Raw genomic sequence first — 17,628 nt, forward strand, 5'->3', positions numbered from 1 at the left:
GGTTTAAGTAAAAGTGCTTGTGAGTTAGAAGTTACAGCAAGGAGGCAACGTCCAGTCCGTTCTCTGTTTTACAGACCACTAGCTTGTGAGTCAGACAGGGAAGTGGGGGGGGAGATTCAAGAACACGAAGAAGGGGCGAAGGGAGAGAGAGAGAGAGAGAGAGAGCGAGGGAGCGAGTGAGGGAGGAGTGAGGGCGGAAAGAGGGTGGGAGGAAGCGAGAGAGAGCAAAGGGAGCCTACTGAAAAGCAGGCAGTCTCGCGGCAGCCGGGACTGGAGCACAGCTGCAGCCAAACTAAACAAACAAAACAAACAAACAAATCATTTAAACGAAGAAGAAGTGCCAGGCGAGAAGCTCATCTGCAGAGAGAGAGGTCCTTTGGGGAGAGATGGATTCCGACTCCGGAGAACTCAGCGAGGGGGAGTTTTCTCCAGGTAGGGGGGCTTTTTAAAAGACCAATTCTGGCTCTTGTACAAACTTTCAGCTGGTAGGTTCTGATGCCGGCGTCTGAAGGCAGCTCTACGGGGCCAGTCCAGCTACTTTCTGGTGGGGGGGGGGGGGGGGCTAGATCATCAGACCCGGGCTTCAAGGGATCTTACCCCCCTTGATTTTCCCATAAATAAAATTCAAACTGTATTAGGGTGCTGCTATACATAAATACACTGATTCATAACAATATATATATATGTGTGTGTGTGTGTGTGTGTGTGTGTGTGTGTGTGTGTGTGTGTGTGTGAAATATTTCAGCTTGAAATATAATAATATAATAATTGGATGAACCTCCGGTATTTTTGCCTTGATGTTAGTGCTGAAAAAGGTTTAACACCAAGGCAAAATTTTATGGCAGCGGTTAAAAACAAGGATTACATTCCAGAGCTTTTTATTAACTACATCACAGGTTATTTTTTACGGTGTGTTAAAATCTTACTGAGGATTACAAAGTTCGGATTAATAAGCTGGCTGAAAAGCATAGCAAGTCAGGCACAAAAAAATGAAATCACAAATCTAAATATTAAAAAGGTACACTGGAATTGGGACCAAAACAAATGTTATGATTCATACTTTGTAAAGTATGTGATAAAAGTGGAAGTGTGGGACTGCTAATTAACCTAATTAATTTTCTGTGTTTATATGTGTAATGAGGCTGGGCTCAGGAGACTGGGACAAACAGCGTTAATGAGCCTGGCTTTTGTCTCTGTAGTGGTGCTCTGTTTATGTCGTGCTGTGAACAGTATGATATCACTGCACAGCGCAGTGCACAGTCACTCACGCGCTGGCACCTTAACCCCGTTCAGCTCTCAGGCCACAGCCAGAGCCAGTCTGCTCAATGGCTGCCTTTGTATTTACATTCATCTTCAGAATCTGGGGGGTCTGCTAATGCGTTAGCCTGATCGTTAGCCTCGGGCCTCCGCTGTTGGTTAGCAAATGTTTTATCTGACCAGGAGACGGTGGGGTAGGTTAAGCAGAGTTTGGACCTTGAACATGGGTTGGGTGCAGGCGATGCCCCGCATTGCGTGATCGATTAAGCTAATTTGGGCCCTCTGTGTGCAAAATGGCTTCCTTTTAAATCAAATGGACTTGCCTTCAATTTTCTATCAGAACCAGCAAGCTGCATGGAAACCCCTCAGTTAGATCACATATCTACCCGAGTCTTGTGTCTGGTTCAGTCCCAAAAGCAGAGTAACTCCTTAGGCATATCCGCGGTTGGCAGTTGGCAAACCTTGCAGCATTGACTCTTGGCTTTTAAAAGTTCAAAGCCTGTGGATTATCCTATCGGAGCCTGATTAACAGTACTGTTTAGCAGGCTTGAGCAAAAAGCTAAGAAACAAAGTACTGCCGTACCGAGCGAGACATGTGGCAGTGAAGGGAGGAGATGTGGATGCCCTTCTACGGTGTCAGGCGCCTACACCAAGTGATTCAATGCTTCCCACGCATCAGGGGTTAGTCAAAACCATTTCTCTGTCTGAAAGAAGATAAGGTTGGTTATGAACCAAAAACGTATAGGAGAGAATGGCCACACTAACAGTACTTAACTTAAACAGGAATCAGTCAAATCTCATTCCTCCTAGAAGCACATGCAGGGTGTCACCGAGTGAGAGTGGCCTCTCTGAAGCTGTACGTACACGTAGACCACGGCCAGCAGACAGAAGGGCAGTGTTTTCCGGGGACCGGTGCAGGATGTGGAACGCCGTCGCTGGGAATGCTAAGCAAACACCGTATATATTCACCTATTCACGCTCCGTATCTTTTGAACTTCGGGTAAATATGCTAGTGTCATTTTTTTTCTTTGTTAGTTTTTCCCCCGAAGGCAGTTAGAAATGCAAGGAGGCAGCGCGTGGAAAGCTGGACTCTCATAAAATTTGCTCCGAGAAACGGAGAAATAATGACAGCCACCACTTTCGGCGTTTTAAGAGCAGGGCGGGAGGCCTTCGGGCCTTGGGCTGCGGTCGCCCGGGGTGGGCGGAGTCCCGGAGCCCTGCAAAAATAATCCAGTTACGTTACTTCGCGTCCCCCGGGTCGGCCGTCTCGGGGCTCCGAGGAGTCGAAGCGCTACAGCGGATGACTAATCGTGACACATGTAACAGGCTTGGGGGCGGAGCCTGGCCAAATGCTCGGCGGATGAGCCGTACACTTGCTGCGCCACCCGCCTCGGTCTTTAATCCACCCCACAGATGTCGCCGCACTCTGACGCCCCGATGAAAGAGAAGCAGCAGGAGCAACTTTTCATTACAGAGGAAGGAAGGGCTTCATTTTTGGCGGCTAAAGTTGGGAGATGTCAAGCCACCACAAAGGCCCTCTGCTAACAGGCCTCTGAGTGTCTACTTATTGGTTACGGAAGTAATAAGCTATCTAATGCAACAAAAGCTTTAAAAAACGAAGGAAATAATTTTGATATAAGCGTAGGTTTTCGAAGAGTGATGGGGGAAGTGATTTTGATCACATGTGGAGATTGTGTCAGCATGCAAGGTTTCACCAGCCAGTCTGCAACTGATCACGCATTAACATTCCATTGGTATAACCGCAAAGACATAAGGGCTGGGCTGCTTTATGTTTAAATGGGGTTGGGGCTGGACCGGTTCCAGCTGGGCACCATCACACTCGACGGCCGACGGCCCCGTCTCTGCGTTTGGTACCAGTCGAGCGGGGCGAGCTGGGAGCGGCGGTGCTGTGTGACGGTGGGACACCGGCGCCCTCTTCTGCAGGCTGGGAGAGTCGTCTGTGTGAGCGGCCACTATTGGGGCCACCAGCTGACATTTACAGAGGAATCTGGGGGGCCACAAAGAGACGGTTTGGACACTACAGAAAGACACAAAGACACCCGAGGCAGGTTTCACTGGGGAAGGAGGGCAGGAGCCCCCATCGGTTTCTTCTCTTTGAGGTTCTCCAAGCCGCAGGCATCCCAGCTCATTTGAAAGCAGGAATGATGGTGAATTGCAGCAAACCAGTGAGGGACCCAATAACCAAGCCAGACGGACACAATGGACCCACCTCCGGCGTCCTTGGGGTGATGGAGAAGAGCCACTGGTCCATACAAAATTCCTCCTTATTCTGTTATTGATGCCGCGTTCTAAGCTTGCAGAACAACAAAATTGCGAAGGGCTGCATTTATATGTATTTTAGTATGATTTGCATAATCATTAAGCTTGGACCCAGCTCAGGACTCAGGGAAGGTGAGCTTCCCAACTGACCAGAGACCAAAACCGGCACAGAACTGGCGAACCAGCAAGCTGCACAGAAAAAGCCACTGGGTCCAGTCCGCTTACTCAATCACTTTATAGCCTCTGGTCACACAAGAGCAACGTGCCTGTGGTTTGCGAGCTTGTTGTGGTTCCTTCTCAGTTTGCATGGAGCCGATGTCACCGCTACAACCTGGAGCTGGCTACAGCACCACTAGTTAGCGAAACCGCTAACTGACCAGCAGTGCGCTCCGTGCCTCGATCTGACAACCAGAGAAATGGACGGAGGCAGGAAGTGAGGCTCTCGCTGTAAAATGAAACGATCTAAGTATCCTGGGCACGGTGCAGGAGCGTCTGAACACATAGCGAGTGAACAGAAGCAAGACGCTGTGACTCATTGCTTGTCATCTACACGCTGCACTTAAAAGCATCACCAAATTAAACAAGGAAGCAAAAATGGCAAGTGAGGAGTTATGTGGTGGCTTGGCAGGTGGCGCTGTAGAGCTTTTTGCTAATGATGCCGTCTCGGATCTGGCGGGACTCGGGCCCTGGCATTTCCTGAAGTCCAGATGATTTCTCATTTTTTTCCAAACTGCTTGCTACTCTCTGCCCCTTATTTGACTCATTTGCAACGCTGTCAACCCTTGTGTACTTTGGGTGCAAGTATAGTAAGACGGCGGATCCAAATCCTCGGGGTCTTTTACGCCCAAGACACACAGCGGGGGTGGGGCAGGGGGCTGCTTCTGAACAGCAGTAATCTGTAACAGAAGCGCTGAGGGCAAGCAGCGTGATTCTGCTTCGCATTGCCGCTAAACGAAGACCCCAGAGCTCACGCACAGATCGCAGCACAGTACAAAGGGGATTTTTCATACTTAGCCAACATAATTCACTGCATTACTACGCCAGTGATACCATCCCAGAGATTATCCTGATTGCTACCGCAACCGACAACTTCCCTTCACACTTCTTTTCAAAACAGGGTAAGAACTGAGTGATTATATTATAAAACACACATTAAAAGTGAGTCCAAACCAGGCCTGCAACACTGCGCGTTGATATTTAACAACCAAGAACTGGCAGAATTTCATTGGGCACTGATGTAAATGTCTCACAGTCATTACCACGGTAGAATGTTTTTTAGATAAATAGTTTCTAAAGTTTAAAGTAATGTCTGTGTAGATGTAGATACACGGGTTCTCAAAATAACTTAAGGAACATTTTGTCAAGCACCTGACACATTTACATTTTTAGTGCTGAAATCAATGGACTTTGACCACAGAGAACAGGGTCAGTGTCATAAACAGCAACAATAAAATGGCACCTTAACCAGCATTCCAGCAAATCGAGCATGTGGAACGGAAAAGTGCAGGAACTACCCTGGACTTTGGGCCCAATGGGACAGAGGGGGTCTGAGGTTAACGGAAAGCTCCAGATAGAATGAGAACACAACCCCATCCAGGACTGTGCTCTGTAATGCTTATTGATTAAGTGCTCCAGGGTGCTATATGAAGATACAGAGAACGGAGAATGAACTGCATCGATTGCCATCACATGGACACCACAGGTGAACCGTGAGAAGTGACCGCAGTCCGAGCAAGTCCTGTATCTGCATCTGCAGGACAGGTTTTAAACATCAGAGCTGGGGAGGGATTGTGGCACATGGAGCCCTGCCATCTCAGGAGGAGTGTGTGTGTGTGTGTGTGTGTCTGCGTGCCTGTCTGTCTGTCTGTCTCTGTGTATATGTGCGTCTGCGTGTGCGTCTGCCTGTCTGTCTCTGTGTATATGTGCGTCTGCGTGTGCGTCTGCCTGTCTGTCTCTGTGTATATGTGCGTCAGCGTGTGCGTCTGCCTCTGTGTATATGTGCGTTTGCGTGTGCGTCTGCCTGTCTGTCTCTGTGTATATGTGCGTTTGCGTCTGCCTGTCTGTCTCTGTGTATATGTGCGTCTGTGTGTGCGTCTGCCTCTCCGTGTGCATGTCTGCTTGTCAGAGAGACACATGCCCCAGTCCAAAACTGGTCACTACCACCCCAAGCGCAGGAGCCCCTTTTGTGGTGACAACAGTGGCCATAGGCAGGTCTGAGGGGAAGACGGGAGCCTCCCCTTGGAAAAAGTGACGCCCTACAGAGCTGCCAGGAGCAAAAACTCCCCCAAGTGCCGTAATCCACAGCCTTTATTAGGAAGGATCCCAGTGCCAGCCAGTTACGCTCGTTTCTGCGCACAGATGGTCCAGCCATGTGCTTATTATGACTGTCGGTTATTCTTGTACAGCACAGACGTCTGTAATTGACTAACAGTGGAAACAAACCAATCAGCTGTCAGTGACGGGGGCCAAAATAAATACCATCAGAGTATGATGGAGCCCAGGAGCAGTTATAAAGCTTAATGCAGTCAAAGTGCATGTGGGATCCGGACCGAAGCGTCTCGTTCCTCCCGAAACTGGGCCATGGAAAAAAAAAAAACGGCAGGAGCATCAGATGAGGAGCAAGAGAAGAGAGCAGCAGCCCCCAGCAGCAGCAAAACTCCCCCACAAGACGATCCCCCCTAATCGTGGTGGCCCACTGTCTCGGCTCAGAACCAGCAGCTGCAGTCACAGGCGCAGTCGAGCCCCCTTTTCCAACGCTGGGGAAAACCACCACAATCCAGTGGAGTCAGCTGTTCCCACCTCAATGTCTGCCTGGGATCTCGCGCCACACAGCCCTGGGGGGTGTTTCAGTAGGAAAAATGTTGAGGGCCAGTCTGTGTTGGGTTTCAGGCCCCCCATCCTATGAGTGCCCCTCAGTCACTCGCAGGGGGATACCTACATATACCCCAGTGTCGCTGTCCATGGGCTCGGAAAATTCCGGGCTGGAAAAACTAAAGGAAGGGAAAAGACAAGCATGAAGCAGAAATGTAATGGATGCTGACATGGAGGCAGGAGAAGCAGCTTAACCTCCACAGAGAGCAGGGAGCAAACGCCGTAATGTAGAGGGGCTCATCATGCCTGACAACCCGGGACAAAGCACCGCTATTCCTGCTTCCATTAAGTCCTCGTCAATTCCTTCTGTAAGACGTCTGAAAGCAGAAGTGGGGTATATGAGATGCGGTGATCTATGCGTCTCAACGCCTGCTGGATCTATAACGACCCGCTTGACCTGTTACAAATCACTGCCGTGGGACGTCCCTGTCTACCATGCTGGACAGGAGGCGGAAACTGAGTGTGGGGGGTGGGGCAGACATGGAAACCAAACATAAAGCACCACGACCATGGGGAACAGCATAGACCTTGCAGGGTTCATGTCCCTGGCCAAGACGGTAGACACCTTTGGGCTCCACCAGGAGGACATCAGACGACATGGGTGTGGTGCAGGAAGCGGTTCAGGCAAGGAACCAACGCCCAGCTGGTGTGGTCACCCAACCCGCCCCTGGCAGCCTTATCCGGGAAGGCCTTGCAGCTCCCTCTCACCCTCCGTTAGGCTTGTCCATGTGCCATCTGTTCCTCAGTTCTCCAGGTCTGTGCTGGAGGTTTTTGGCTGCGGCAAGAGCTGCAGTTTGCTGCTTGATTAAAGTCCATCACCACAATAAACAGTCCCTCTCCCTCTTTTATCGCCACATAAACTCCTCACTCCTCTGCTGGCGAAGAAACAGAAAGACTGATCCTGCCTGACAGCTTCTCTCTCTCGGCTAGTCGCCAAGGTCAACAGATTTACTTCTTTTTCGATAATTAAGGCCAACGTAAGAAATAGAAAATGAAAAATCTGCATTGGTGCACATTAACAATGAGTTCCTGCTGAACTGAGCCTCAGGACAAACGACAGAAGCCGCTTAATGCACCACATCTGAAGTCACATAACCCACATGGTGGACTCCTTCAGACTGCAAGGCCTCGCTCTCACAAGGCAGATCTAGCAGGCGCTCAAAAAAGCACCTCATTACCACATGCAGCCCTCACTCCATCTACACCAGAACATGTCCTTAGGGTTGTCCTGAGTAACGCCCCCTGTGCAAAAGGAGACCCTTCAGTCACCAAAACTCAGGGTGAAGGATCGTTTTTGGCTTCTCTGCGCCATGTGAGGGAAATTCACAGTACGGAGAAGTATTTGCATAATTGCCCGTTAATAGATGCTGTGCGTATAAATGTGTGTGTATAAATTACAAGCTAAAGTGATGGTCACAGATTCAGAGTTCAGGTTCCACGCAGGCATTCAGGAAAAGATTGCTGGCTTTTGGTTTTGCAACTTCTTGTCTCAAACCAACTCAGAGGTGGCCCTCAGGAAACAGGTTAATCGTTACCATCCTTGGCGCTCACATACTTTCACGCACGGTGTTAAACCTCAGAAAAACACGTTTGCCTCAAGGAGTCGGCCGTTGGGGCCAGCAGATCTGGAAGGCTGTGAAATGGCCCATAAAATGAATCTGCTTCAGATCTCTGCCTGACTTCTGCTACTGCATGTGACCTAAAAGGATCTGGTGCTGAAGGAAAATTTAAGCAGGAACCGGAGGGTCTGACTCATGGGATTCCTACTGTCTTGGAAGCTACCTACACTTTCTACACACACACACACACACACACACACACACATTCCTGCAGAAAACTTACATAAAGAAACAAATGTGTCCCTTCATCCCGACACCCAGGATCATGTTTCCACAGCTGTCAAGGGTGTGAAAGCAGAGGTGCTACATCAGGCCACCACCAGGGGGCACCATTGAAATGAAACACAGCAGCAATCTCCCCTCATTATCTGCTCCTGAAGCCACACTTCATCCATTATGCGTATTTTAGAACAGAGGTCCTGCACGTGCTGTGTTTCTTTCACGTGGACTGAACATTAATCAGCCGGAGGGTAATAGAAGTGTCCGTTTTCACTCCGCCTCAAGTCAGACGTTACCGAATAACCCGTACTTTAAATCGGGGTCTGAGATTTACTGGCAAGAATGTTAATCAATTCGCTGTAGCAGGGAAAGCCGCAAATCCTGCTTCATGAAAGGTGGATGTGAAAAGAGAGTGAGGGATGAGGAGAACGGGTGACATGCAATCGCCAGGGAACGTTCCAGAAGTATCGTGATTCCCCCCCTTTGTGGTGATCACATTGGCGAAGTTTGAGAGCTGTACTGTAGACGAGGTGGATTATGTGAGTTTGTGCGTGACCCGTATTTGTGTCTGGAATCCAGATGCCAGGAGCCATTTTTTTCCCCAACCACTGGAGGGCAGCGGTACCTTAGAGCGTCAGGAAAACCAAACCATTCTAGCGTTATTTCCAAAGTAAAACAAACTGTGAGCCTCACTATAAATTGCATATGTCACAACATATGGCAGAGAATGCAGCAGCTGGTGCTACTGTTTGCTTATGCACAATAACAGCAGGCCTACATGGATCTCTGTCAGGCACACTGCTGTCAGAGCAGGCCGCAGGGCAGGCCGCAGGGCAGGCTGCATGGATCTCTGTCAGGCCTGCTCTGTCAGAGCAGGCCGCAGGGCAGGCCGCACGGCAGGCCGCACGGACACCAGCAGCTCCCGTGTGTTAGTGCTACATGTGTAATAAAACATTGTAGGAGGCAAAACAGGCAATCTGCAAAGAGAGAGAGAAGGATGTAAATAAGAGTTCGGCCTCGTATGCTCATCTCGAGGGTAACGTTTGTTGAAGGAGAGGGGTGTTGTGATAAACCATCACTGTAAGGCAGCTAAAATCAGAGCCTGGGCTGCTTCTGCACGGCCTTTAAGGCTGAGCCAGCGACTTTCCTTCCTCCACGGTCATGAATGAAGAACGAGCCCATTCATAATATTCACAAACATCTCCCGCGTCCCTGGCAACTCCAAACATCGGGACACTGACCCAGGAATGCATGAGCTGCTGACTAACAAGTCGGACACCCGATGGGGGCGAATTACAAACAGCTGACTTTCTGAGGCCAGCTAAAGACGCCTCTGTGGACGGACCAGCACTATCTGATAACCTGAGAAGATCCGATCAATTAAAGCAACATAATGACAACTGAGATGAATTAACAACTTGAGGAAAAATGCTATTTTCCAAGATGAATAATCTGACACAGATAAGGTGACCTTTGGTATGTTACATATTACAAATAACGACTGTGAATTGTTTTTATAGTTACAGACCGTACATTCGGATAGTGTGTCAGCATACCTTTCAAAATTCATTAATCAAGCAGAAGACAAGACCAGGATATTTAAATTCTGCAATACAGAAAAACTGACAGTCGCAGGGAACATTTAAACACCTGTAGACCCCCCTCATTCATTGCGGGACTAACGTACGGCAGGAAAACGTGTCATTGGGGGCCTGTAGGTTAGGTATATAAGATTCTAACAGGTTTGGATGCTGTTCAACCAAATAGTTACTTCAGCATTAGTTCAAATATACGAACTCGTGGCCATAGGTGGAAATTAGCGGGAGAACATTTCAAACTGGATTTAAGGAAGCACTTCTTTACACAGCGCGTAGTCAGAGTATGGAATAGCCTTCCTGATAATGTAGTGCAAGCTGAATCCTTGGGTTCCTTTAAATCAGAGCTAGATAAGATTTTAACAACTCTGAGCTATTAGTTAAGTTCTCCCCAAGCGAGCTTGATGGGCCGAATGGCCTCTCGTTTGTATAGTTCTTATGTTCTGATGTTCTTATGTAATGAGCAGAGCACAGAGGGGAAGTGACAGACACAAATGAGAAAATGTAATCAGCACAGCGGGAGAAGTGTTCCGAGAGACAGAGGTCCATGTAGCAGTCAGTGGAGGTCACTCAAGGAGGTCAATAGTGGCTCATAAGAAAACCAGAGAAGCTCACTCCCGGATTACAAAGTGGTCTATTTTACTGCTATGTGGAGTAAACATTTGCGGGCTAGTAAGTGTTCTGCAGTCAGCTATCGGGCATGTTTGGTTTAGAAAAATGAACAATCGATGTCAAGAGAAGCCACATCAGTTCTCTCCCCATTGGGGCTGTTATGAGGGAAGAATTCAGATTCTGTCTCCCCACTGGTCCAGCAGTACAGCAGGCAGATCTTTGGCAAATAAGGGCAGAGCAGAAATAGCAAACATTTCAAGAAATTCCCGCACAACGCATGGAGGAAACAAAGATTCTGGTGTTGACCTCTAGGGCTACCGACTTCCAAACAAAACTGAAACCAGGTGTCAACTTTCTGCAGCTTCGAGTATAAAGACGAAAAAAACAAAAACGGACATCAAATGAGCCACAAAGAAAGTCAGGACACGCCAGCAAGGCCTCCGCAAGCTGCCACCTAACTGAACATGTGCTGGCAGGACAGGCATCTCTACTGCGGCGTAGTGAAGAAGAGGAGGGCGGAGATACAAACAGCCCTTCTGCTGAGGCGAAGGCGTTCCAACAAGCTTCTGCGGCTCAGAACTTTCGCAGCTCGTGTTAAAAGCAACACGATACAGTAGTCAGTCTCACTTTCAGTCAAAATTATACCAATGCCTGCCAAACACACCATCAGCGGAAAACAGAAATTTAGGAAAGCAATTGTTATAAATGTAGGCGAACTCCATGGCTGCGCTTTTTGTTGGTTGCCTGTTATATTAGCAGAAACACCTCAACACCTCAAGGTCCTGGGTTCGAGTCCCCACCATGACTCCATGTTTTCCCCGTGTCATTGTGAGCTTTCCTCCAGTTCCCTCCCCCCCCCGGGTAGTTAGCTTCTGGGATAGACTCCGGACCCTGAATAAGACAAGTGGTTACAGGAAATGCATGGATGGAAATCAGCGCTTACAGGGATGCAGCTGATTTAATAAACACTCTGAATACTGGATACTTCCTGCCAGATGCTGTTTGTAAGGGTTCAGCCAGCAGATGAATTTACAATTACAATTAGCCACACAGACAGACATTACATGGTGGCAAGATGGCGCGAAGGGAAGCATACTCCAACGTGTGTGCGAGCCCTCATGGCGGCTCTCTAAAGCCTCCCGCTGAGAGACCATGTGGCACTGGCTTCAGGCACCTGCTGTCAGCTTCCGGCACCACCACCTTGGCTGACCTTTATTCACAAAGTCAGTGTTTTTCAATCCGGTCCTCAGGGCCCTGCAGACAGTCCATGTTTTTGCTCCCTCCCAGCTCCCTGTAGGGAGCAAAAATGTGGACTGTCTGGCAGGGAGCTGGGGGGGAGCAAAAATGTGTACTGTCTGGCAGAGGGCTGGGGGGGGAGCAAAAATGTGGACTGTCTGGCAAAGGGCTGGGAGGAAGCAGAAATATGGAGTATCTGGCAGGGAGCTGGGGGGAGCAAAAATGTGGACTGTCTGGCAGAGAGCTGGGGGGAGCAAAAATGTGGACTGTCTGGCAGGGAGCTGGGGGGAGCAAAAATGTGGAATGTCTGGCAGAGAGCTGGGGGGGAGCAAAAATGTGGACTGTCTGGCAGGGAGCTGGGGGGTAGCAAAAATATGGACTGTCTGAGAGTCCCCGGGGTCCAGATTGGGAAACACTGCACTAGGTGGTTATAAACATCTTAATCCATTCGCCCACCTCTAAAGCCATCAAAGGCTCATACACATTATATAGACACATACATAATTCATATACATTCTCTGAATAGTGCCTGTTTCCTTGATGGTTATGAAACAGGAATCTTCTTATCCAGTTTGGAACTATAGATTCAAACGGCCCAAATCCATTCATCGACAAAGGTGGTTAAGTGCAGTGGCACTGTGTACCGTACATTAAAATGGGTGAAGGTGAGCATTATAAAGCTGTGATGAATGCTATTACCTATGAGTGTAGCAGGAGAGCGCTCACCTGGAGGGGGGGTGACCACTCAGACACCCGTGTGTGGGACCTACTGCTCATTTCTGCACACGTTAGCCTGTCATAGAGCAAAACTAGCCTGAATAATACGGACTGTTTCACAGTTTGATAAGAAGAATAGTTTCATTCCCTTAAAACAAAACCGCAGCATGAGCCTGGAGGGAAACATCTAAGTAGAAAATACCATGAGGCGGGGGTTCCGGCCGTGCGTGTTCAGGGCTAAAGCGTTAGCTTAGCGCCGCCTCGTTTAGCTTCACAGGAGTAACTGTGCTTTCGGTGTCACCGGGGGGGGTCACGCTAGACGCAGCAGACAGCACTGGCCCAGACATGCCACTAAGCAGCTTGGCAGCACCATGCGAGATCCCTGGCCCCCCCCAAAAAAAAATACAAAATCCACCAATCACGCTCACTGCCAGGAAGCAATCTACACAGCGATTGGCTGGGAAACAACTCCAGTGAACGCCTCACTTGTAAAACTGTTTTCCACTTCTGAGTAATAATGAGCTCCTTGTATTCACTAAAATGAAATTTAAGCAGACTTTTTACAGCAGGATGCTTGTGGTATTACGGTACATATATGTTTTTCATTAAAACAATATTACTTTCAGCCCAAAGACTGAGCATACTGCCTCTTCGTTGGCTGATCACACTGAATACTTAGATTCAATCCTAATTTGCACCTGTGACATAAAATTAGAATTATCTAAGTTTTTTTTTCTTTTAACTCAACAACTTGTAACGCGAGGTCCAGCCATTTCTCTGGGCTCAAGGCGACTGCACCCAGGAGACTAAACACAATCTACTCCAGACTCGATAGGAAAATCCAGGGAGTGAAACTCAAATATTTGACCTTTTCAGTGTTTTACTCTTCTGTGAAAAACAGACCGATGATATGTGATGTTCCCCAGATGTATCTGCATTAAGAAGCATGGTTTAAAAAAGCACCACGCTATGCACGCCCCCCCCCCCCCGGCTCCTGCCCCCCCCCCCCCCCGAGCGTGTCACACTCTCCTGGGATGTGTAAGGGGCAACCGCTCCATGTCTAAGACTAACTGGGGCCGCTGCAGCAGAACGCAGTAAATGAACAGGGTATACAGGCACCCAAGACGTTCCGCTGGGTTCCTCTACCGACGAGTCAGAGGGGAGAAGAGGCTGCCAAAGCCCCGCTTTTCCAGAAGCAGCCCCCTCACCCCCAAACCACGTCATAACTCTCACATGTGCCACCTACGTCCGTCCATGCCAGCGCGCGCCGCGTCATCAACCGTGGTCGGCAGAACATCCGAACATTGTAAAATATTTACAGACAATGTAGGTCTACGATAATCTCCATTGTCATTCTTCCACAGACTCATAGGTCTGTGTAAATCTGACCCTAAACAATTCAAATAAAAATACATTAAAGCAAAACTAATTTTGTTTTGATATACAGATTTACCAGCATCTGACAGGGATGAGCCGCATCGCACTTAAAGGACGATCATTTGTACTATAGATTTCTAACCCTAATTCTTGCTGTTTGGTTGCAACGTACTGCTGGGCGGCATCTAAATAAAAACGCTTTATTACAGCCACCCACTCCGCCTACAGCCCCAGTCAGTTTAAACATATCTGGCTGCTGAAAGCTGCAAAATTCTCTGTTCACAATCTCTCCCAATATTATACCACTAAACTAGAACTTCACACCAGTATTAGTCAGGGTCTTTAATCAAAGTGAAACATCGACAGGCACCCTGATGTATGCAACACATCAGAAATGGCAACCTAAAATAATTAAGGCGTGTATTCCGTCCATCCGTCTACCCATTCACCCATCCATCCATCCTTCCTGAAGTCGCTTATCCTATTCCGAGTTGCCGAAGCCCTGGAGCCTATGGGCACAGGGCAGGGAACAACCCAGGATGGAATCTCAACTCTGAGGACACACCAGTCACATTTAAGCCATAGGTGTGTATATATATAAACACACACACACAGTGCGCAACAAGGGGTGCTGGGGCTTAAGACTAAATAAGGGTGATAGCTTAAGAGGCTCAGACAAAACTGCATCATTTCTGCAGGCTACAGCGCATACAATCGTACCCCATCCATCAAATAGGCCACAGCTGCTCTCGCTTCCCGTTTGCACTCAACGTGCCATTTACACAGTTTAATCTATTAGCCATCATTGCATTAATAGGGAGGTTAGGCTTGGTTCCACTGGCACACACATATTAATCATATTCCGTGTCCAAACCATTAATTCTGCCCCTTTATGAGTCTGCGCTGTAGTTACAGTCAAGCCCATTCAGCGGCAAAACAGAAACACAGCAGAATAACAAGTTTGTTTCGTCCAGTGAGCAAATCCAGCCTTATTAGCATGCAGTGCATTTTCCGCACCAACTGGAACCAATAATCTGGATGCTAGAAGCGCAGCAGTCACATGACCGTTGGTGATTAGATTGATTGCTGGCCCATTTCAGGGCTGACACATGATTCTGCTCTTGGAACAGCTTCCTAAGATAAATGTTTGGGTCCTACGGGTGGTCTGTACTCTCTAGTAAAAATACTGCTCAGCAGGAGCCAACCAGGAGCGGATGGTTACATAGCAGGGCCAATGGGTGCTAACCGTTTGTTGCTCGAATTTTCCACTGTGTACATGCAGGCCAGGAAAGCTTCAACTCCAGGAACCTGGCTCTACAGGCCCAGAAGAAGATCCTGAGCAAGATGGCCACGATGGCAGTGGCCAACCTGCTTACCGACGACACCAGCAGCGAGATCCTGGACGAGCTGTACAGGGCGACACGTGAGTTCACCCGGAGCAAGAAGGAGGCCCACAAGATCACGAAGGACGTCATCAAGATCGCGCTGAAGATCGGCATCCTGTACCGCAACCACCAGTTCAGCCCAGAGGAGCTGGAGACGGTGGAGCGCTTCAAGAAGAAGATGAACCAAGCGGCCATGACAGCCGTCAGCTTCCACGAGGTGGACTACACCTTCGATAGGAACGTTCTCTCCGAGGTGCTGCTGGAGTGCAGGGACCTGCTGCACGAGCTGGTGGAGCGCCACCTGACCATCCGGTCGCACGGCCGAATCGACCGCGTCTTCAACCACTTTGCTGATGTGGATTTCTTGGCTGTTCTCTACGGTTCTCCTGAGTACAGACTCTACCTGGAGAAGATCTGTGAGGGAATAAACAGACTTCTGGATGAGGGCGTGCTTTGACCTAGATGTCTCACTCTTCCTCATCCACTTGCTTCGTTTCGTTCTCTGTTTGAAGCCCTATCACATCTTCTGTATATTTGTTTCTGGAACAAGTTCCAAGGGTCCAGTGTCTTTTTCATACTGTAACTCCTTTTGTGTCCTACCTTCATGTGAAATGCACTCGTCGGTAGGAAAAGTGTCCCGATCTGTGACGCCAAATAGCGTTTTACACACTGTGGACTTGTTCTTGTGGGTTCCTGTGCCGATGATTGTGTCACACATGGTGGATAATGCATCTCCTCTTTGTTTAATATATACAGACCCATGTACAGTAAAATTTTACTTGTGAAAGGTCTGTCATTATGAGGAATCTGGAGCAAGGGGCAAACAGATCTGGCTTCATAATCACAATGTAGCACAAATACAGGTGTGATCTGTTATAGCTTATCGTTTATGAAATTTTTATGGGACATCTTGCATACATAGATCCCGGTGACCCACATTGACGTTCCACACCTCGGAATGTCGACATGCCAAACAACCAGGCCAAAAGACCCTACGACAGTCCTGATGCTCCAAGCCCTCGTGATCAACCATGTGCTCCTGTTCGTGAAGTGTGCATACGTTTGTGCGCATGTTTGTGTGCGTGCGACAGCACTGTCAACGTGATTGTTATTGTCATTTATAAAAACAACACAATCAATCGGAATAAGAGTGGCCTCTTTTTAAATGTGCTCTTTCAAGTGGTGACGTCAAGCTGTCAGGAAGAGATCACAGACGACACACCCAGGAGAACACCCTCCTTCAGTGCTGATCTGCAAATCGTTTATAAGACAAATATCCACCAGCTCAGGAAAATGGCATCCTGCCTGAAAACCAGTAAGCCTTACTGGCAACCATCACATTACATTTGCAGTTTTAGCAGAAACAGTGGAACTTTCTGAAAACTTCTAATAAAAAGCTAAACGTTTTATAGTCATTCTATAGATTGATATTTCACCAGATCCTCCAGCGTTTATGGGTCGCACAAAAGACGCCCCATACCAGGGTTTTATGAATTTTGCTCTCCATGTATTCTCTTGGAAATGAAACAGAAAACTGAGCAAAAGAACTCAAACACCGGAAGGTGAGACGCTCATGATTCAGGCACCATTCGATATCATCTGGCACGTTTCAGCAAACTGCATGTAACAACACTTCTGTTTAGTCTGGCCGAACGCTACCAAAACGCAAAACATTTCAATCGGTTCACCGATGTCTGCAAACTGAGCCGGGCATAAAAACTGAAGCAAGTGTGACCGCGTTAGTTTAAAAATTTTCATTAACTTGCTCAGCTGACATTTTCACCTGCAGTAAGTGAAGTTCATACTCCCCTCCCCGCTTTATACAGAAGGATTTTTCACTGGGGCGATCAATGCATGCTATGCAAGAGCACAGCAGTCGGGACCGTAATAGGACTTGAACCTACAGCCTACGGGTTACGGGCCTACGATCGTGCCCAACATCACCAGCTGCCAGAATCTTCATGTAACCCAGTTCAATGTAACGTCAGCTACTTGAGCCAGACGGTCTAACAATGGCGGCCTGTCACTGGGATTTTCTATTATAAGCACATTATCTAAACATCTTCCAGACATCAGTTTTCTGACTTTTCAACAAACTACAAAAGAACCGCACCAAAAATACAAATGGTACTGAAATGTTAAAAGCGCAGGTCTAGTCCGAACGTCAGTCGATCTCTGCATCGTGGAATAATACGTAACACATTTATTACGGTATAAATTGCACTTTAAATAGTACTGATCTGCCATTAAGAGGTCAGGTTTCGTAACCAAAGCTTGAACATTACAAATGAAACACTGGAAATAAAACACGGGAACATAGATATCACAAGATTATAGAAGGAGGAAGCTCTGCTGTGTAATAAAAATTAGATTCATTTGGATATTTTCCTCCCAAATAATGCCGTGCTTTTCAAAGGCTGAGCTGACTTGCGAGAACACGCTTCCACTTACACAAAGGAG

The 17,628-nt window shown here is 48.1% G+C and overlaps 1 protein-coding gene across 1 annotated transcript; it reads left to right on the forward strand.

The window, feature by feature from the left end:
- The first annotated feature begins 226 nt into the window (after window positions 1–226).
- tnfaip8l3 (tumor necrosis factor, alpha-induced protein 8-like 3) lies at window positions 227–16,316 on the forward strand. Its single transcript, XM_048969436.1, has 2 exons — window positions 227–432; window positions 15,066–16,316. The coding sequence occupies exons 1-2, from the start codon at window positions 387–389 to the stop codon at window positions 15,623–15,625; spliced, it is 606 nt and encodes a 201-aa protein (XP_048825393.1). The 5' UTR covers window positions 227–386; the 3' UTR covers window positions 15,626–16,316.
- The last annotated feature ends 1,312 nt before the right edge of the window (window positions 16,317–17,628 follow it).

This window comes from Brienomyrus brachyistius, chromosome 11 (genome assembly GCF_023856365.1).
Source record: "Brienomyrus brachyistius isolate T26 chromosome 11, BBRACH_0.4, whole genome shotgun sequence".
NCBI classification, from domain to species: Eukaryota; Metazoa; Chordata; class Actinopteri; order Osteoglossiformes; family Mormyridae; genus Brienomyrus; species Brienomyrus brachyistius.